At 39.0% G+C, this 23,424-nt stretch overlaps 1 protein-coding gene across 2 annotated transcripts in view; it reads right to left on the reverse strand.

The window, feature by feature from the left end:
- GCH1 (GTP cyclohydrolase 1) overlaps positions 1-23,424 on the reverse strand; it is a 61,773-nt gene that overhangs the window by 25,480 nt on the left and 12,869 nt on the right. For both annotated transcript variants that reach the window (XM_059915715.1, XM_059915714.1), the window contains exon 2: positions 720-829. In XM_059915715.1, the coding sequence (XP_059771698.1) occupies positions 720-829 (110 nt within the window). The remainder of the gene's footprint in view (positions 1-719; positions 830-23,424) is intronic.

Genomic DNA, 23,424 nt, shown 5'->3' on the forward strand with positions numbered 1-23,424 from the left:
TTCTACGTTTCACTTCTATAAAAAATGAAAAAATACTTTAACAAAAAAATATAAAGCAAATGTTAACACATTAAATTTAGGTGATGGGTGTTTAGATATTCATACCACTATTTCCTGTAAGTCTTCTATTTGAAAATTATTAACAAAAAGTCAAAATAAAATAAAATTATGATATGCGGGGAGGGAAGAGAAAAGGACAACTCTTGGTAACCCACATGTTCTCAAAAGTAGGTTTAAATACAGCAAACTAGATAACATTATCTAGCTCACAGATTCATTTTTCCTAAAATAGAAAGGGTTGGAAACAAATTAAACCCACTAATACTATAACCTCTGCCACAAGAAATTCTGCAATCATTACTGCTCATGTCATATTATACAAAAGTATATCTTGGATCAAGTCAAAATAAAGGGCAAAGGTTTTCAGAGCCTGCAGCAGCTACCTAAAAAAAAAAGATGGTCTTTTTAATCTCATTATTTTAACCTATTAACATGGTATTTACTGTGAAAAGCTTGCCCAGAGGGCCTACTTTGTTTTTATTTTGTTAATTTCCAGCTATTAGATTAGTAGGGTTGATAAAGAGTAAATGTTTATGTGTAATTCTAAATATCTGGGATATTAGGAATTAGCAGGTGACAATTTAAAATATAATTATCCTAACTTTAAAACTGTGATTGTGCTTTTAAACACTGTTAGGAGACAACATAGAAAAACTTACCTTTCCAACAAATGGAACTAGATGATGTTCACACATGGAAAACATGTCTATGTCCTTCACAATCACCATCTCATCATGATCTTCATCAAATATAGCATCGTTTAGGACATCTGAAATCAGAGGCTTGCTTTAGTAATGTTTCCAATTTTATAGTAAGATAAAGAATAGAAAAGCTAACACCCTGTAGGTACGTGTAAATTGACAGTCAACATAAGAATGTTAATCCTAACTAAAATATTAATGGCATGCAAATTAAAACTAGTTATTTTTCTCCCACCACATTAGCAAAGTCTTTTTCTTTAAATGGTGGGGGAAATCCTTATGATGTGGTATTACATAAAAAGTGCAGGATTACCAATGTATTTGTAGCATAGGAGAGGGAGAGAAAAAGAGGGAGGGAAGAAAGGAGATAGATTATGCAAAACAAAAGAGTGGGTATTTCTGGTGATAGGAATGCTCTACTTTCACTTTCTTCCTTACATTTTCCTGTACCTAACACTTTCTCTATAACAAATGTGTAGAAAACTATGTCTGAGAAAAAACCAATTCTTACCTCTCTGATTTCTGAAGCTAGATCCAGATACCCATAAACTTGACCTCTGTTATTACCACCCCAAATAATTTTCTATTCTTATAAAATTTTCTAGTTATTGTATGCAAGCATCAGACTCATTCTAAATAGTTGCCTTCCTCCTCCCTTCCTAAGGAAATTAATTCTATAGTTTCTATGTGTGTGCCTGTCCAGGTTAGCTTTGGGTGATGAACAGTGTCTTGTTTAACCTGTGGACTCCGTCATATATGGCCAGGCTTACAACAGACATTTAGAAACAAAAACTTTATTTTTAAAAACTGCACTCATATCTGAACAACTTGGCAGAACAGATACATTCAAGTCATCTAGGTATGTGATTTCAAGCATTTGGGGATACCCAATCTACACAGCATGAGACAGAAGGGAGGAGATGAACAGAGCTTTGTAGCCACATACTGCTATCTCCCCTTGGAAAGGCAGGCTGCTGAGTGAGTCACAGGGAAGATGTGCAAATGTCCACCCACACAGCCTGACCTTCAGTGGCTCCGTTGCTACCAGAAGAGAGGCTCACAGATATTGAGTTATCATTTAACCACAGTTGTCATCCCCTGATTTAGGCTATCCAGGGATACATCTGACTCTGTAATACAGCAGTTATTAGTGTGGTAAACAAAAGTGAACATGTGGGGTTTAGACACACAGATAAACATGACACCCTGGTTAAGAGAGGCTAAAAAAATCCAGGGAGGAGAAGGCTCAAGGCCATTCTTTAAGTAAATACTCCTCCAAAAGCAGTTTTCTCTTCTGAATACTCTGTCCTAACCTTCAGTCCTATTTTTGAAAGAAGTCCAAAAATAGATCCTCAATGCTCCCCAAAGTATCTTGGAGTTCTCCATGATTTTAATGTAATGTTACTGCTATGCATAGCTGACTAAAATCTTTAGTCACACAAGGAATCTTCCTGAAAGTAAAAACAAAAAAATTTTTCTTAAAGAACAAAAGAGAATTGTCAAATATAGGAAGTGTTCATTTGTTTTCTCTGGCAAAAAATGAGAGCATCCCCATTCTAAGCTCTGACAACAACCATATGGCACGTGTTAAACTGGCCCTCAAGTTAGGCTTATGTTAGCATCTGGCTCCACTGCTAACTGCCGAACCTTGGGCAAGGCACTCTGTGCCTCAATCTTCTCAGCTATAAAATGGGCATGAAAAAAGTATCTACTTCAAAGAGGTATCCTGAGGATTAAATGAGATAATCCACTTGTGTTTAGAAATATGCAGGTGGGGTATGCGATAAATAACATTATTACTATTACTATAATTAAGATTAAGAGAGTTGCTAAACTATGTTCCCATGCACACTGATGTACACCAGAATTTAAAAAGCAATAATTTGCTTCTAAGGAACAGACTGCAGAAAAGGAAAAGTAATAAATTTACTATGGAGAAACCTGGCAGACACTGCTTGAATCAAATAATTAAGGTTAACTTTACCAGTAATAAGACATACTGATATCATGTAGCTCCTGACATAAGACCATGAGAAGGGCACATCACCTCTCTGGAATTCTTCCCCAAAATCTGTAACTGCAGTCTAATCACCACACAAATTGACGGACATTCTACAAAATAGCTAAACAAGAACTCTTTTTAAAAAGACATGGGGACAGTTACAGAAAGACAGAGAAGATGAAAAGGCAGAGGGCTATGTACCAGATGAAGGAACAAGAAAAAAACCCCAGAAAAACAACTAAATGAAGTGGAGATAGGCAACCTTCCAGAAAAAGAATTCAGAATAATGATAGTGAAGATGATCCAGGACCTTGGAATAAGAATGGAGGCAAAGATTGAGAAGATGCAAGAAATGATTAACAAAGACCTAGAAGAATTAAAGAACAAACAAACAGAGATGACCAATACAATAACTGAAATGAAAACTACACTAGAAGGAATCAATAGCAGAATAACTGAGGCAGAAGAACGGATAAGTGACCTGGAAGACAGAATGATGGAATTCACTGCTGTGGAACAGACTAAAGAAAAAAGAATGAAAAGAAATGAAGACAGCCTAAGAGACCTCTGGGACAACATTAAACGCAACAACATTCGCATTATAGGGGTCCCAGAAGGAGAAGAGAGAGAGAAAGGACCAGAGAAAATATTTGAAGAGATTATAGTCGAAAACTTCCCTAACATGGGAAAGGAAATAGCCACCCAAGTCCAGGAAGCGCAGAGAGTCCCATACAGGATAAACCCAAGGAGAAACACGCCGAGACACATAGTAATCAAAGTGGCAAAAATTAAAGACAAAGAAAAATTATTGAAAGCAGCAAGGGAAAAACGACAAATAACATACAAGGGAACTCCCATAAGGTTAACAGCTGATTTCTCAGCAGAAACTCTGCAAGCCAGAAGGGAGTGGCATGATATACTTAAAGTGATGAAAGGGAAGAACCTACAACCAAGATTACTCTACCCGGCAAGGATCTCATTTAGATTTGATGGAGAAATCAAAAGCTTTACAGACAAGCAAAAGCTAAGAGAATTCAGCACCACCAAACCAGCTCTACAACAAATGCTAAAGGAACTTCTCTAAGTGGGAAACACAAGAGAAGAAAAGGACCTACAAAAACAAACCCAAAACAATTAAGAAAATGGTCATAGGAACATACATATCGATTATTACCTTAAACGTGAATGGATTAAATGCCCCAACCAAAAGACATAGACTGGCTGAATGGATACAAAAACAAGACCCATATATATGCTGTCTACAAGAGACCCACTTTAGACCTAGGGACACATACAGACTGAAAGTGAGGGGATGGAAAAAGATATTCCATGCAAATGGAAATCAAAAGAAAGCTGGAGTAGCTATACTCATATCAGATAAAATAGACTTTAAAATAAAGAATGTTACAAGAGACAAGGAAGGACACTACATAATGATCAAGGGATCAATCCAAGAAGAAGATATAACAATTATAAATATATATGCACCCAACATAGGAGCACCTCAATACATAAGGCAACTGCTAACAGCTATAAAAGAGGAAATCGACAGTAACACAATAATAGTGGGGGACTTTAACACCTCACTTACACCAATGGACAGATCATCCAAAATGAAAATAAATAAGGAAACAGAAGCTTTAAATGACACAATAGACCAGATAGATTTAATTGATATATATCGGACATTCCATCCAAAAACAGCAGATTACACGTTCTTCTCAAGTGCGCACGGAACATTCTCCAAGATAGATCACATCTTGGGTCACAAATCAAGCCTCAGTAAATTTAAGAAAATTGAAATCATATCAAGCATCTTTTCTGACCACAACGCTATGAGATTAGAAATGAATTACAGGGAAAAAAACGTAAAAAGGACAAACACATGGAGGCTAAACAATACGTTACTAAATAACCAAGAGATCACTGAAGAAATCAAAGAGGAAATCAAAAAATACCTAGAGACAAATGACAATGAAAACACGACGACCCAAAACCTATGGGATGCAGCAAAAGCAGTTCTAAGAGGGAAGTTTATAGCTATACAAGCCTACCTAAAGAAACAAGAAAAAGCTCAAGTAAACAATCTAACCTTACACCTAAAGAAACTAGAGAAAGAAGAACAAACAAAACCCAAAGTTAGCAGAAGGAAAGAAATCATAAAGATCAGAGCAGAAATAAATGAAATAGAAACAAAGAAAACAATAGCAAAGATCAATAAAACTAAAAGTTGGTTCTTTGAGAAGATAGACAAAATTGATAAGCCATTAGCCAGACTCATCAAGAAAAAGAGGGAGAGGACTCAAATCAATAAAATCAGAAATGAAAAAGGAGAAGTTACAACAGACACTGCAGAAATACAAAGCATCCTAAGAGACTACTACAAGCAACTTTATGCCAATAAAATGGACAACCTGGAAGAAATGGACAAATTCTTAGAAAGGTATAACCTTCCAAGACTGAACCAGGAAGAAATAGAAAATATGAACAGACCAATCACAAGTAATGAAATTGAAACTGTGATTAAAAATCTTCCAACAAACAAAAGTCCAGGACCAGATGGCTTCACAGGTGAATTCTATCAAACATTTAGAGAAGAGCTAACACCCATCCTTCTCAAACTCTTCCAAAAAATTGCAGAGGAAGGAACACTCCCAAACTCATTCTATGAGGCCACCATCACCCTGATACCAAAACCAGACAAAGACACTACAAAAAAAGAAAATTACAGACCAATATCACTGATGAATATAGATGCAAAAATCCTCAACAAAATACTAGCAAACAGAATCCAACAACACATTAAAAGGATCATACACCACGATCAAGTGGGATTTATCCCAGGGATGCAAGGATTCTTCAATATACGCAAATCAATCAATGTGATACACCATATTAACAAATTGAAGAATAAAAACCATATGATCATCTCAATAGATGCAGAAAAAGCTTTTGACAAAATTCAACACCCATTTCTGATAAAAACTCTCCAGAAAGTGGGCATAGAGGGAACCTACCTCAACATAATAAAGGCCATATATGACAAACCCACAGCAAACATCATTCTCAATGGTGAAAAACTGAAAGCATTTCCTCTAAGATCAGGAACGAGACAAGGATGTCCACTCTCACCACTATTATTCAACATAGTTTTGGAAGTCCTAGCCACGGCAATCAGAGAAGAAAAAGAAATAAAAGGAATACAAATTGGAAAAGAAGAAGTAAAACTGTCACTGTTTGCGGATGACATGATACTATACATAGAGAATCCTAAAACTGCCACCAGAAAACTGCTAGAGCTAATTAATGAATATGGTAAAGTTGCAGGATACAAAATTAATGCACAGAAATCTCTTGCATTCCTATACACTAATGATGAAAAATCTGAAAGAGAAATTATGGAAACACTCCCATTTACCATTGCAACAAAAAGAATAAAATACCTAGGAATAAACCTACCTAGGGAGACAAAAGACCTGTATGCAGAAAACTATAAGACACTGATGAAAGAAATTAAAGATGATACCAACAGATGGAGAGATATACCATGTTCTTGGATTGGAAGAATCAATTGTGAAAATGAGTATACTACCCAAAGCAATCTACAGATTCAATGCAATCCCTATCAAATTACCAATGGCATTTTTTACGGAGCTAGAACAAATCATCTTAAAATTTGTATGGAGACACAAAAGACCCCGAATAGGCAAAGCAGTCTTGAGGCAAAAAAATGGAGCTGGAGGAATCAGACTCCCTGACTTCAGACTATACTACAAAGCTACAGTAATCAAGACAATATGGTACTGGCACAAAAACAGAAACATAGATCAATGGAACAAGATAGAAAGCCCAGAGATTAACCCACGCACCTATGGTCAACTAATCTATGACAAAGGAGGCAAAGATATACAATGGAGAAAAGACAGTCTCTTCAATAAGTGGTGCTGGGAAAACTGGACAGCTACATGTAAAAGAATGAAATTAGAATACTCCCTAACACCATACACAAAAATAAACTCAAAATGGATTAGAGACCTAAATATAAGACTGGACACTATAAAACTCTTAGAGGAAAACATAGGAAGAACACTCTTTGACATAAATCACAGCAAGATCTTTTTTGATCCACCTCCTAGAGTAATGGAAATAAAAACAAAAATAAACAAGTGGGACCTAATGAAACTTCAAAGCTTTTGCACAGCAAAGGAAACCATAAACAAGACGAAAAGACAACCCTCAGAATGGGAGAAAATATTTGCAAATGAATCAACGGACAAAGGATTAATCTCCAAAATATATAAACAGCTCATTCAGCTCAATATCAAAGAAACAAACACCCCAATCCAAAAATGGGCAGAAGACCTAAATAGACATTTCTCCAAAGAAGACATACAGACGGCCACGAAGCACATGAAAAGATGCTCAACATCACTAATTATTAGAGAAATGCAAATCAAAACTACAATGAGGTATCACCTCACTCCTGTTAGAATGGGCATCATCAGAAAATCTACAAACAACAAATGCTGGAGAGGGTGTGGTGAAAAGGGAACCCTCTTGCACTGTTGGTGGGAATGTAAATTGATACAGCCACTATGGAGAACAATATGGAGGTTCCTTAAAAAACTAAAAATAGAATTACCATATGACCCAGCAATCCCACTACTGGGCATATACCCAGAGAAAACCGTAATTAAAAAAGACACATGCACCCGAATGTTCATTGCAGCACTATTTACAATAGCCAGGTCATGGAAGCAACCTAAATGCCCATCAACAGACGAATGGATAAAGAAGATGTGGTACATATATACAATGGAATATTACTCAGCCATAAAAAGGAACGAAATTGAGTCATTTGTTGAGACGTGGATGGATCTAGAGACTGTCATACAGAGTGAAGTAAGTCAGAAAGAGAAAAACAAATATCGTATATTAATGCATGTATGCGGAACCTAGAAAAATGGTACAGATGAGCCAGTTTGCAGGGCAGAAGTTGAGACACAGATGTAGAGAATGGACATATGGACACCAAGGGGGGAAAACTGCGGTGGGGTGGGGATGGTGGTGTGCTGAATTGGGCGATTGGGATTGACATGTATACACTGATGTGTATAAAACTGATGCCTAATAAGAACCTGCAGTATAAAAAAACAAACAAAACAACTAATACTAAACTTTCATTGGGTTATTTGTATGGAAATACGTTAATATAAATGTTTCAGACATTACATGAAATTTCTAAAAATCTTATATTTGTATTTGTATGGAAATATGTTTGGAAATATGTTAATATAAATGTTTCAGACATTACATGAAATTTCTAAAAATCATATTTGTATTTGTATGGAAATATGTATGGAAATATGTTAATATAAATGTTTCAGACATTACATGAAATTTCTAAAAATCTTATATGTTCTGGTATAATGTTATAAGTAATAATCCTAGTTATTACTTTAAAATGTATATCTCAGAAATAACTAATTTTCTTGTCAACTGCATTATTATGAACTGTCATCAAATCTTTAACCGTGGTCATTTTTAAGTCTTTTGTCATTTACAGACAGTTCTGGGTGTACTCTGATGATTTTGCAAATATGTTCCTATAAAAGGGTTTCATCTTCAAGAAATACATGGAAAAGACTCTGACAAGTACAGGTTTCTGGTAACGGACTGTACTGCTGAACTGAATGAATAAGCATTTTCAGAACTCTAATGAAAAACTGATGAACTCATAAAAGTGCTAACAAAAGATCAAGATGAAAAAAAAAATTAATTACATGGGACTGAGTGAACTGATGAGGATGAGTATAATTTTTGTGACTTTCTGTCTGAATTTAAAAAAAAAAAAAAATTCCACAAGGACTCAGAGGCAAAGAATATACAAATCAATTTTCACTGCAAAGTAAAGGAGCTGTTACAGTGGAGGATTACTGGACTGAATGTCAATATTATGACATAGTATGAGTGTGTTTCATGTTTCGTAATTGCAATCATTGTTGCTTTTGTTGTGGTCATCCATGTACAATGCTTGGTGTCAGTCGATTTATCTCTTGTAAAAATAAAATACAGTGTGTGTGTGTGAAAAAAAAAAAAAAAACAAAACAAAAAACAAAAAACCACGATGAGATACCACTTCACAACCATTAGAATGGTTCTTATATACGTTTAGTATATAAGAAAATAACAAGTGTTGGTGAGGATGTAAGAGAAATTAGAACGTTTTTGCACTGTTGGTAGGAATGTAAAATGGTGCAGCCTCTGTGGAAAAAAGTATGGAAATCCCTCAAAAAATTAAACATGGAATTACCATAAAAAAAAAAAAAAAAAGATAACCAGGATATATTAAGTAAAAAAGCAAAAAAAAAAAAAAAGATTATTGTTAATTAAAGAAAATCAGATATCCCAAGTTAAGGAATTTAGCACTTTTGTATGTATGGGGAGATGCAAGAGTCTGAGCTCACTGAAATCATTCCTCTGATATGTACCTCAGCTATCTGGGGCCAGTATCCTGTGCTTTCTCATCCAGAGTTTCCTCAGGGCTCACCGTAGGGAGTGGCTGCAGTCTGATGGCTGCTAGATGGCAGGTATTCTTTCCTTCCTGAGTTTCCTCAGGGCTCACCAGCTCATGTTGGAGGGCTGCAATCGCTGATGACTGTGACATCCTTTGTTTACTGATATGGCAGGAAATATCCCATTTCTCAACGCCAGAACAACATACCAATCATTAAAATATTGAAACATTTCCGCATCAGTTGGTAAATAGCCACTTCCCCGAGTGCCACCTGCCACCCCCTGCCACCCTGCTCCCACCACCAGGACTCCCTGGGTTCCTGAACCTCCAAGTGGAACCACCCCTGCTCCTCTGCCTCTGGCCTGACACATCAGGGAGCTTTCAGGACCGGCAACTGGCCTGCAACTGTTCTGATGGGTTGGTGCCTGTGCTACTGTGGTTGTTAAATGTTTGAAGCATCACCCCTGGTGCTGGACACTGAAAGCACAGCAACTGCTATGTCATTGCTTGTGCAGGGGAAGAACGGTTATGATCCACAGGAAGAGGCCTGCCCCAACTCACCATGGGCAGTCACACGTGAAATCTGTTTTTTCCTTTCTCCCTCCTCCCTGAAACTCACACCAGAGAAGCAATCACAGGAAGGGGGTGAGTGTGTCAGAGCTCCCTCCCTGCCCCTAGCAGCTGGAGCTTTAAGCCTGCCCTTCATGGAGTCATGGAGTGGGGCTAGGAAAGAGCTTTGAGCCAAATGTGAAACTGAAACTTTAACTAATTGAGGTTAATTCAGTCATTAAAAGTGATGGAGGGCTTCCTTGGTGGCGCAGTGGTTAAGAATCCGCCTGCCAATGCAGGGGATACTGGTTCAAGCCCTGGTCCAGGAAGATCCCACATGCCGCGGAGCAACTAAGCCCGTGCGCCACAACTACTGAGCCCACGTGCCACAGCTACCGAAGCCCGCGCCTAGAGTCCGTGCTTCACAACAAAAGAAGCCACTGCAATGAGAAGCCCGCGCACCGCAATGAAGAGTAGCCCCCGGTCGCCGCAACTAGAGAAAGCCCGTGCACAGCAACGAAGACTCAACACAGCCAAAAATAAATAAATAAATACATAAATACATTTATTTAGAAAAAAAAGTGATGGAAATAGTGGGGTAGGGATGGGTGGGAAGGTGAAAGGAATCTACTCCCTTGATCCAGGCGCTGACCTTCTCCTGTCTGCCATTGCCCATCTCTGGCACGTCTCCTTCTCCCTGGCCCTGGAATGCTCAGCTACTGAGCCCAGGGCAGGCCCTGTCCTTTGGCCACACACACACACACACACGCACACACACACACACACACACACACACACACACCCTAGCATGCCTGGCTGCCTCCTAAGACGTCTAAGAGCCTTTGGGAATACCGGAACAGATCAAGGCATGTAGGGGCCAGCCTGGCCATTAAAGGAGGTGAGCTGCCATGTGGCCCCATGGCCTCAGTCTCTACTTGTGGATATACCTGTCTCAAGTTGTGCTGATCAGATGCCATCTCTGGGAATTTGGAATTCTGAGTGGAGAGGCACAGAAATCTCAGTGTCAATGGACCAGAAGCCCATTGATGGTGGTGCTCTAGGAAGAAAGCCCTGTGATCTCTTGCTGGGGCGGGGGAGGGAGTGTCTCTAAGTCTGCCCTTGTGGCAATATCTTGGCTGTTCAACCCTGTCTTGGAATCCATGATCTATCCCTGACCCTTCTAATGTTCATCCCCTGCTCGCCCCTCCTACCTTCTGCCTTTTTCCCTTTAAGTTAGCCAGAGCTAGTTCCTATGGCTTGCAGCCAAACCACACTCAACTAATGAAGGCCATGTAAGGTGAGAGACAGGAGGTGCAACGAGAAGGAGTGCCAGCAGAGGACACTCTGGGCTCACTTTGAAGGGACCTTTGAGTGGTCTCAAAAGTTCTGGAGGCCTTTGAAGGGAAGATGGGTGGCTCTTCCTTTATGTATTTATTCTAGCAAGGACAGGGAGGGTGCATGAGGAGATGGTGAAATGGAAGTTGGGGCCTCTGTTTCAATCACATCTACATCATTCACTTTACTCACTGTGTGACCTTGTGCAAGTCACCTAACCTCTCTGGTTTCCTCATTTGTAAAACTGAGATAAAACTAGAACCTACCTTACAAGGTTGTCATGAGGATTAAACGCAACAATGCATCTTTTTAAAAAAAAATTTAAGTATAATTGATTTACAATATTGTATTAGTTTTAGTTATACAGCAAAGTGATTCAGTTATACATTATATATATATATTTCAGATTCTTTTCCATTATAGGTTATTACAAGATATTGTATATAGTTCCCTGTGCTATACAGTAAATCTTTATTGTTTATTTAAAAAAAAAAAAAAAACTGATGCCTAATAAGAACCTGCAGTATAAAAAAACAAACAAAACAACTAATACTAAACTTTCATTGGGTTATTTGTATGGAAATATGTTAATATAAATGTTTCAGACATTACATGAAATTTCTAAAAATCTTATATTTGTATTTGTATGGAAATATGTATGGAAATATGTTAATATAAATGTTTCAGACATTACATGACATTTCTAAAAATCATATTTGTATTTGTATGGAAATATGTATGGAAATATGTTAATATAAATGTTTCAGACATTACATGAAATTTCTAAAAATCTTATATTTGTACTTGTATGGAAATATGTATGGAAATATGTTAATATAAATGTTTCAGACATTACATGAAATTTCTAAAAATCTTATATGTTCTGGTATAATGTTATAAGTAATAATCCTAGTTATTACTTTAAAATGTATATCTCAGAAATAACTAATTTTCTTGTCAACTGCATTATTATGAACTGTCATCAAATCTTTAACCGTGGTCATTTTTAAGTCTTTTGTCATTTACAGACAGTTCTGGGTGTACTCTGATGATTTTGCAAATATGTTCCTATAAAAGGGTTTCATCTTCAAAAAATACATGGAAAAGACTCTGACAAGTACAGGTTTCTGGTAACGAACTGTACTGCTGAACTGAATGAATAAGCATTTTCAGAACTCTAATGAAAAAAAAAAAAAAAGACATGGAGGGAATTTCCTGGTGGTCCAGTGACTAGGACACTGCACTCTCACTGCTGTGGGCCTGGGTTCAATCCCTGGTCGGGGAGCTCAGATCCCACAGGCCATGCGGCGTGGCCAACAAAATAAATAAATAATTAAAAAAATAAAAAGACATGGAAAGACTAAGGAACTGTCCACGCTAGAGGAGACTAAAGACACATGACAACTAAAAGCAACAGATAAACTAAAATCCAAATAAAGCCTGTAGTTTCGTTCATAGTGTTGATGATTGCACCATGGCCATGGGAGATGTTAGCATTAGAGGAAGCTGGGGAAAGGGTATATATAGAATCTCTCTATTTTTATCATTATTCTGTAAGTCTAAAATTATTTCAGAATAAAAACTTTAAAAAAACACAACAGAGGGACTTTCCTGGTGGCGCAGTGGTTAAGAATCTGCCTGCCAATGCAGGGGACACGGGTTCAAGCCCTGGTCTGGGAAGATCCCACATGCCGTGGAGCAACTAAGCCCATGCGCCACAACTACTGAGCCTGCGCTCTAGAGCCCACGAGCCACAACTACTGAAGCCCGTGCACCTAGAGCCCATGCTCCACAACAAGAGAAGCCACCACAATGAGAAGCCCGCACAGCGCAACAAAGAGTAGCCCCTGCTCGCTGCAACTAGAGAAAGCCTGTGCACAGCAACAAAGACCCAATGCAGCCAATAAATAAATAAATTTTTAAAAATTAATTAATTAGGGCTTCCCTGGTGGCACAGTGGTTGAGAATCTGCCTGCCAATGCAGGGGACACGGGTTCGAGCCCTGGTCTGGGAAGATCCCACATGCCGCGGAGCAACTAGGTCCGTGAGCCACAACTACTGAGCCTGTGCATCTGGAGCCTGTGCTCCGCAACGGGAGCGGCCGCGATAGTGAGAGGCCCGCGCATGACGATGAAGAGTGGTCCCCGCTTGCCGCAACTAGAGAAAGCCCTCGCACAGAAACAAAGACCCAACACGGCCAAAAATAAATAATAAATAAATTTTTAAAAAATTAATTAATTAAAAAAAAGACACAACAGAACAATGTCCATCAACTGGACTATATAAGCAATGGAGTACTACTCAGCAATAAGATGGGATAAAATAATGATACATGTACTAAGATGGTTGAACCGCCAAAGAATTATACTAAGTAAAAGAAGTCAAAGACATACACACAAAAAATAACTATGTGAGATTCTAGGAAAAGCAAATATAGTGATAGAAAGCAGACAGAAAGTTTACCAGAGACCTCAGAGGTGCGACAGAGGGATTGGCTGCAAAAGGATATGAAGACATTTTTTTTTGGTTGATGGAAACCATCTAAACCTTCGTTGTACTGGTGGCTATGCAACTGTATGAGTTTGTCAAAATTCAAATTGTGCATATAAAGTTGGTAAATTTTATTGAATATAAGTTACACCTTAATAGAGCTAACTTTAAAAGAAACTGTGGTATACAGGGACTTCCCTGGCAGTCCAGTGGTTAAGACTCTTAAGACTCCACACTTCCACTGCCGGGGTCACAGGTTCTATCCCTGGTCAGAGAAGTAAGATCCCACGTGCCGCACAGTGCGGCCAAAAAAATAATAAAAACAAAAAAAGTTGAAAAGCTGTGGTATATTATGAAACCTTTTGTGTAAAAGTCGAAAGGAGATACAAACATATACACACATATATACACTTATCTTCAAAAGGAAACACTAGAAGAATAAATCAAAAAGCAAATAAAAATGATTACCCATAAAGGACTAAAAGAACAGGCAAAAAGGGATATGATAAAATGAGACATCTTTGAATAAAATTTGTTACATAATTTTGACTTTGAAATCATGTAAATGTTTTACACACTCAAAACTAAACTAAAAAGAAAACAACTAGCGACCCCATACGTTGTGATGCTTTGTGTGATAATGGGGCATTGATGCTTTGCCTATATCCCATTTCATTAAAATGGACCCAGACTATAAACTTGACCCAGCCTAATCATTTTTCTTCAGTAATGAAGTCTCCCTGCTATATTTATTTATGTTTTGCTCCAACATATCTGAAAGCTACCATCTGTGGCTAATAAGAACAAAACACTATCACGGATTGTTTTAATTTCCTGTCTGTTATCAGCAGCAAGGAGGTAACCCTGGAAACAAGGATTTATGGCATTCTATTTCCTACTGTTGGTCATAACCAACAAAAGAAATCAAAGCCACCTCCAAAAGTTAAAGGCCTATCTATAACAACACCACACACAAAAAGTATAAAAGCATACCTTTCGCATGTCATTAATGACTAAGCAATGACAACAAACAACCCTGCTGGGCAGCGATCCCTCAAGCATTCTGTCCCTTCCTGAAAGTGCATTAAGGCAGGCCCACTAATGACCCAGAGTAAGCATTTAAGCACCCTCTGAAGCAGGAGTTCTGACTCCCCCAGTGAGCTTGTTAAAACACAAATCCCTGGACCCCACCCCCAGAGCATCTGATTTAGGAGGTTTGGGTGAGCCTGATAATTTGCATTTTTAACAAGTTCCCGGAAGATGCTAATGCTCCTGGTCTGGGAACCACACTTTGAGAGCCGCTGTTTTGAGGTGTTCCATGTTCTGTGCTGCTACATAGAATCTTTACACCTTGAAAATGCTCCTACTGATACATCATATATATTAAGGAACACAGACCTGTTTCTGCTGGGGTAAAAGGAAACTCCTAGGGGAAATTCCACACAAAAGGAAAATTATATCTAAGGAACTTTCTTTTGCATGAGTGGTAACAGTAATTAGCACTATCCTGGATGTTTTGTGATCAGCACCAAAAAATTAGAGATCTCTGAGGAAGTCAGAATTGCACAGATGACCCATCTTCCTGGAGGACAGCATTTAAAGACAATGGAAGAAGACCTGGAATGCTGAACATGCGTCCATCCTAAGGGACAGGAAAGAGAGAATGGGGTCTGCTTACTGGTTTCCGAATTAAGAGAGAACAAGACGCAGAGAGTGAGACCTAACAAGGCATCAGGCCTCTTCGCTCTTGGCTGGAATTAAATCAACTCAAGGGGCTAACAAAGACAACCCCACCTGATTTAGTGGAGAAAGATCTGAATCACTGGCCCAAACCCTCTAACATTAGAGCTGCCTCAACCAGCATAGAGTACTTACTTCATTGTACTTCCTGGTACCACAGTTATCTGTGCTGATTTCTCCCAACCTTGGAGGTAAGTGTTGTAGCTGAAGGCTTTGGAGATTCCACACAGTACCCTACACACCACGCACAGAGCCAAAGCTAAACAGAGATCTTCCATTTTATCTAATTAATATCTCAGTCTTTACCCTGTGATTTACTTCCTTAAAATAGAAGAGACTCCAAAGAAACTCACGTGGCCAAGGGAACAAAAGAATTCTCATTGCAACATTATTGGTAATAACAAATATTAGGAATTTAAATGTGCATCAGAAGAACAATTATACATCTTACTTAGAAAAGCACTAAAACCATTAACTAAGGTATTTCTTCCTTGTGAGTAGCAGTAACCTTCGACCAAGAGGTGTGCTTGATTATCCTTTGTCAAAATCACATATGTACTGACCTCCCCGCTTACCGCTTCAGAACAGTTCTCAAAGTTCTCTGAGAGACTGTCTCTCAGGTTGGCTCAAATAAAATTTTCCATTTCTTACTTAGATTGACTATTGATTAATTTTTTTCATTGACAAGAGTATGTCCATTTAAATGAAGTAGAAACAATACTACCTGTTGTTTGTGGACACACACATAAAATGAAAGTATAAAAACACGCATGAGAGTAAGAGATCAAATTCAGGATAGTGGTTAACTCTGCGGAGGGAGGCTAGCAGGATCAGAAAGAGATAACTATGAGCTTTATCTGTATTTTTTAAAGCAATTATAGCAAAATATTAAGGTTTGCTAAAATTGGATGAATGTTGGCTAAATTAGTTCTTTATACTTTTTCTTGTATATTTGAGATATTTCATTAATAAAAAAAAGATTTTTTAAACTGAGGAGTTCATACACATGCTGGTGTTTTGTTTTTTTTCCTGAAAAAACAGCAAGCAACTGAGGTTGCCCTTGCACAGAAGAACTGGGACTGGAGAAGGGTTCCACAGGAAAGGCACAGCCTGCTTCACGCAATGCTGCAAACGCCTTCGGAAACCTCCCTAAATCACACTCTGCCATTAAAACAAAGGCTTCTGCCCTGAGTGTGGCACTGAAACTTTTTGCTTTCCACCTCCTGTTTGAAAAGTTTGTCCTATGAGTAAGAGCAACATTAAAACAAGTTAAAAGAGAAAAGAAAATCACTATCTCTGCTTTCATTTCCATCATGGTAGTACACCTCTTGTTAGTATTCCAACAGGCAGAGCTTTTTGCACTTAACAAGACAGAGCTAACATTTGTAAACTGGCCAAAATAAGCATGAACCCGAACATTCCACAGACTGACATAATGACAGAAACTAAGATGACTTTAGACAACCATTCGCACCATCTGCTGAAGTAGGCAGAGCTGCTGCACAGCTTTGATATGCTCCATGAACTTACTTCGTAAACTGCAAGTTTGTCAGCAGGAAAGATCCAGTGCATTGCAAAGAAAGTCAAAGTTCGGTTATTTTGGAAATTTTCCTTCCTGCCATCCTTGGCAGAGATAAATTCCCATGTTGCAACTAAGCAACTAAAATATAGCTAAGACAACATGAATGGACCTTGAGGGCATCATGCTAAGTGAAATAAGTCAGTTGGAGAAAGACAGTGTATGATCTCACTTACACGTGGAATCTAAAAAAGCCAGACTTGTAGAAACAGAGAGTATAATGGTGGTTACAAGAAGCTGGGAGGGTGGAGGAGATGGGAAGAGGTTAGTCAAAGAGTACAAACTTCCAGTTAGAAGATGAATACATTCTGGGGATTTAACACACAGCTTTTTAATTATAATTAACAATACTGTATTAAATATTTGAAAGTTGCTAAGAGAGTAGATCTTAAAAGGGTGGTAATCATATTGCAACATGTAAGTGTATCAAATCAATACATTGCACATCTTAAATTTATACAATTTTACATGTCAATTATATCTTAATAAAGCTGGGGAAAAAATACAGAGCCAAGGCTATGGAAATAAATGTGCTGGCTGCCCTCAAAAGAGTATGGATATGCATGTTTCAGCAAATACAGTAGCAATATGCTCTTCCCATCCTCTCAGCAGCCGTTGTAATGAACACAACATCTCTCCCTGAGAGACAAGTTTCATATATGAAGTTAATTAAGACCTTTTTCTTGATCACATCAGTAATGTTTGTTACAGTTTATCTACAAGACATTAAAACACTGGAATGAGAAAATGGAAGCACATAAAATCTCTCTACCCACAATGACTTAACTGGCTCTTAGGGAACCACACGCACAGTCGTTCAAGAAGTAGTATGGTAAAGTAGAAGGAATGAGTTAAAAGAGTCCAGAGACCCGAGTTCTCTTTCAAGCTCTGTGCAGACTGTGACCTGGGTGGCCGGGTCCTCACAAGTAAAAGGATGGTTTTGAAAAAGGAATTCAACATGACTCCCAGGTTCCTGGTTTGCACAACTCTGCGAGTGTTGGAAATCGATGCCAAATTACAACAGAATTACCCTCCCACTCCACTGGTCAGCTTCTGAGATGTGCACAGCAACGGCTAGTGGCTTTCTGTACTGAGGAAGAGAAAAGCACCTGTTTTAAACTATTCAGATTTATTCATGGATAAAACTGAAGGTTCCCAATCATATACAATATTAACTCTCAAAGTTACCTAAGCCAAAGAACTCTCATTCTGGTCACAGTTTACTACTCTGAAAATCTGTGGTAAAAGTTTCTTATTTGTGGAAAATAAGATCCTTAAAAGGCTGTTTAAAGAAAGAAACACGGTGTATTCAAGGAATCATTAAAAAAAATACACACCTGTCAAATTTAGTTTTTTAATTGGATAATTCTGTATACCTTTCACAATCCAGCTGTTAAACTGAAAATGGAATTTACAAAACAGATGGTGGTAACAAGGTCTGGTGTACAGTTCTAAAGAAAGAGCACAGCAATCTGATAAACTATCCATTTGCTTCAAAGCCTTTAATAGGCTCATCCCTTATCATCTTACTTTCACTTCTGCCATGAGATTTCACACTGACAGATGTTATGGAACCATTTGTAATGCTATCCGACAAATAAGTACCAGCAGGGTGTGCAAGTCTCTATCATTCATGACAAATGATTAAGGGACAAGGGATCACCTTTTAGAACAGTGGCTCCCAAATATAGCCAATCATAGGGAGCCTTGGAAAATACAGCTTCCCAAGCCACCCTGACAAAGTCCAATTCACTGGGTGTCGGGGTGATCCCAGGATTACGTCTTTTAAAAACCCAAACAATTCCGATAACCAGTCAAGCTGGGAGCGTAGGCTTTTAAGGGGTGAGAGAGGATGAAGGTTGAAAATGAACCCACTACTGGCTCTAATTTGCTGTTCAGCAAGGCCGAACGGTGGGCAATATAATTCCTCACCATAAACCCTCACTACAGTCACCAAGTCACAGGGTGACAACTTGCACGGAACACTGTGAGCTCTGCACAGGAGGCCTGGAAGAGAGACTGAGGTTGGAGGTGGTGGGGTGAGTGACGAGGAGAGACTAAGGGAAGAAGCTGGAGTCACCTTCAGAGTGGGTGGCAGAGAGGACCACATGGCCCAGCAAAAAATAGAGGAAGGAGGATCTCACACAAGAAAGTTGTACCCATCTCCCAGAAAAAATATCAGCCATTTAAGAAACCAATTGGCCCCTACAGCCAATGCACTAGAAATCAGTTTCAAAGGTAACATGATCATGTTTTCATAGAACTCCTATACTAATTTCCAAGCAGGACACAAATATATCAGACTGTGACCTCAAGAACCTTAAGATGAGGAAATAAGAAGTCTATGTGTAAAAATATTTGGAGAATGACTATAGCTAAACTACAAAAGCAATAGTTTACATAAAGGGAAAATTATGGGCCAGGAGAAGAAATACGGCTAAACTGAAGATAAAGATTTCAGCCAGGCCTTAAGGATGGATACGAGGAAAGGAAGAGAGGGTTTTCTAGAGGGCACGAGGGAAGGAGGTACTATATGAGATGAAATACAGAGGTGGGAAACAATAAAAGGAGAGGTACACTGCCTGAATGGATCATGCAGTGGGCAGAAACCAAATTCCCTTCTGCTTTAGAGCATTTTTCAAGTTAAAATTTACATTTAGTTCGTAACCTCTTTCAAGTCCTGCCACACTCTGCATTGGTCAAAAGTTATTATCCTCATTTGACAGATGAGGAAACTGATGCTCTATTTGGAAACACTAAGTGCCTGCTGAAGGAGAGCCAACTGCTGGTGTGAGGGCTGGATTTTGACCCCTGTCCTCTGACTTCCAGAAGCCACCAGAAGTCTGAACCTGGTGAGCCCAGTGGCTGGAAAGCCAAATCAGGAGTTGCTGCAGTCATGAGGTGACAAGGCCTAGAACAGCAAAGGAAGTGAAGAGAGCAAATCTGATTCTTTAAAAGAAAAATAAAATATCAATAGTTTTGTATATGGAGGCTGAAGGAGAAGAGAGGGTCAAGCTAACTGCCAGCCCAGGAGAGCAGCTAGAAAGAGTGGCCTGATACCAACCATCTGCTAGAGCCCAGAGCTGGTGCACCTCAGTCGCAAAATACTGTTTAACCAACTATTTATTTGGTTTATATGCAGGAAAATTCAGTAATTTAATGCTACTTTGACCTTTACTTTTCGAAATCAAACTGGAACAGTTTCAGGGGAAAGGAGAATCACATTAAATCTTCAAACTAATAAAAAGGCTTTTTTTAAAAAAAGGAACTTCTCTATGGAAGTTTATCCTAGGAAACCAGTAAAAGATAGCTTTTCAAACCAACTAGAGTCTTACAATCTTCAAGATCCAAATATTGTGTCTCTCCTGATTGTGACATTGCATGAAGAAAACAGCATTCCTAATAAAAATGTTTTCCCTGAATTTAATCAAGTCTTTAGACCTAACTTCCAGTTTCCAGGAATATGAGAGATAGAGAAACAAATTAAATGAAAACAAGAAGAAAAGAATCACACAAATCTCAAAGGTGGAATATCTTACAGGATAGCTGACAATCTCTGATAAATCAGGGGGAGGAGGGTAGTAGGAAGTTTTCTAGATTTAAACCTAACAATCAAATGCAAATGTATGGATACTGAGTGGGTCCTAGTTTGAACAAATCATGAGTGAAAGATATTTGGGACAACTGGGGAAATCTGAATGTAGATTAGGTACTAAATGATATGAAGGAATTAATAGTTAGTTTTACTAAGGATAGTATAAAGGGTTAAGAAGAAAAACACCTTCAAGGGTGACATTTCACTTCTAAATACACATCTCTGATTTGCTCTCAGTAAAAGAATAGACCATACCAATATGACAAAACGTTAATTTTGAATTTAGGTAGTAAGTATACAGCTGTCCCTCATACAATTTTGTCTACTTTTGTGTTTGGAAATTTTACATAATAAAAATTAAAAGTAAAATAAAATGTCATGATTCTAACAGAATATCAGTTTTCTTGGTATTTCTGTTTAACCAATGAATCCAACAATTCCTCTTCTAATTTATATAAAGCTTTATTAATAGACTAAAACCTCAAGTGCTAGTATGACTAGCAACTGCTTACTCTTCTTGGAGAAGTGTCTACAATACTCCTGAGGGGAAAGTCTTTAAATAAATGTTTTGTCCAAGCAAAGGGGCTATAGGTTAGAAGATCACCAACCCTAAAGAGCATATTGATGCAGAACCTTTTAAAAAATCTGCGTCACAAGAAAAATAAGAGAGACCTGTTACCATAGAAACTATCTGTGTGGCTTGAATGTTTCAAACGAAAACAGCACTTCTAGCAACAAAAGAAGCCTGAGGTCCTTGCTAGGACCTCACCTGTCAGCTGCTGGAAGTCAACAGAGTGAGCAAAGAGAGAATGCCGACAAGCGTGCCCATACTACAGAGACCTCGGCGAGACAATCCAACTCTAGCGTAACTGCCTTTCCCTGCAGACCAGATCCACAACAGTCTTGAAAGTGACTTGTGCAGGGTCATAAACTAGTTAGTGCAGATGCTGTGACTAGTCCAGACTAGTTGTTCTTCCCGTTATACCAGGATGAGTCTTTGTTAACACACTAAAATGGTTTGAGAAACACCAAATGGACGCTTAGCATCAATATTATATCAGTGAACATTTCTAACATGCTAAATATGTAGCTAAAAGACTTGTCCCTCTTATAAGCTACTTTACTTGTAAAGGGCCACCCTTGAAAAGGCTCAGTTTGTTGTGCTGGAGGGGTACAGAAAGAAAGAGTTAAGATATTAAAATGAGAGAAAAAAACCAGCATGGGCTAAGCTTGGCCTCCACGGAGGCAAATCCTGAAGGCGCTGACAGCTGGAGGCTGTCAGCTAACTGCACCTTACCCTTATGGCTGAAAGGCAAATTGTTTCTGATGGGCAACCAGAGTGGCACTCCTCCACAGTTGCCTGTGCATTAACAGAAGCACTTGTGTCTTGAAGGGGTGGTGAGCTGGAGAGGTGTGATCTACAGCAGCTCCACCTTAAAGTGGTCTGGAGTTCTGCAGAGTCCTCGCCGAGTTAACAGCCTCTCAGTTGAACTCCAGCACCCAGTACCTTCATCACCGCTCATGAACATCTTACTGCGAGTGCATAAACTATACCATTGGTGTAATTGGATTTTAAGCTACTTTAGTGACAAATTCCTTGTTTGGGACATTTGTCAATGGCCTCTGTTGAACTGGGCTCTGATTCCTGCTTAGAATAAAAACTAATACATGTATGATCATGCCTCACACATCAATAGCCAGGAACTTCACTGAAACACCATCTGGACCAACCAGAGCTCAAAAAAATTCAACCCAGAACTCAGCAACTGCCAATTTCCTCACCTAAACCTGGGTGCTTGTTCACAGAACTCTAGAGAGGCAAAAGGTGTTGAGTGGTGGAGGTGGCAGGGGGGTGGATTCTCATGGTTAGCAGCCAAAACCAAAAAAAAACAAAAAAGAGGAACAATTAGGGAAGAGAGCAGGCGTAAGGGCCAAATATTGCAGAACAAGCCTCATGTAGGACTTCTGCCCAGTCTCCAGCTCCAGTGTGAGAAGGAGACAGAGTGGATTTTCAAAACAGGCTATGCACTAAGCTATGCACTAAACTAAAATGCTAACTTGCCCTCGTGAGGAGGTGGTGATGGAAGAGAATTTAAAAATGCAGGCAAGAGGCTGGAACACAACAAAACATTACAGCCGTGGTGAGGAAAGACAGGAGGAAATCAGTCAAGTGTTTCTGGAAGGAAGAGATCTACTCGATGTCTGTAACATCACTCTGGCACTGATGGATGGGAGGAGGACAAGCTAGGAGGCAAGACAGCCAGTAAAGAAGTGAGAGATGACTAAGAGTCAAAGCAAGAGAAGGTAAGAGAGTCTAGAGATAGTCAGGAAGTTTAAGAGTCAGGACTTGGGGCACGAGTAACCAAGGGGATTAATGAGAAGGAAGAATTGCAAGATGAAATGAACGACCAGATTATAAAGCCTGGACAAGCAACATGTGTTCAGGTAAAGTTGTTCATCAGAAGGGCTGACTGGTCAAAATGGACTTTAGAAACATCAGAGAAAGGAGCCAGCCCTAATGCCTTCCCATCCTGAACTTTAAAAAGTTTAAAATAAACCTGCTTTGAGGGCTTCCCTGGTGGTGCAGTGGTTGAGAGTCTGCCTGCCAATGCAGGGGACACGGGTTCGAGCCCTGGTCTGGGAAGATCCCACATGCCGCGGAGCAACTGGGCCCGTGAGCCACAATTACTGAGCCTGCGCGTCTGGAGCCTGTGCTCCGCAATGAGAGAGGCTGCGACAGTGAGGGGCCCGCGCACCACGATGAAGAGTGGCCCCCGCCTGCCACAACTAGAGAAAGCCCTCGCACAGAAACGAAGACCCAACACAGCCATAAATTAATTAATTAATTAATTTTAA

The sequence above is a fragment of the Balaenoptera ricei genome, chromosome 2 (genome assembly GCF_028023285.1).
Source record: "Balaenoptera ricei isolate mBalRic1 chromosome 2, mBalRic1.hap2, whole genome shotgun sequence".
Classification (NCBI taxonomy): Eukaryota; Metazoa; Chordata; class Mammalia; order Artiodactyla; family Balaenopteridae; genus Balaenoptera; species Balaenoptera ricei.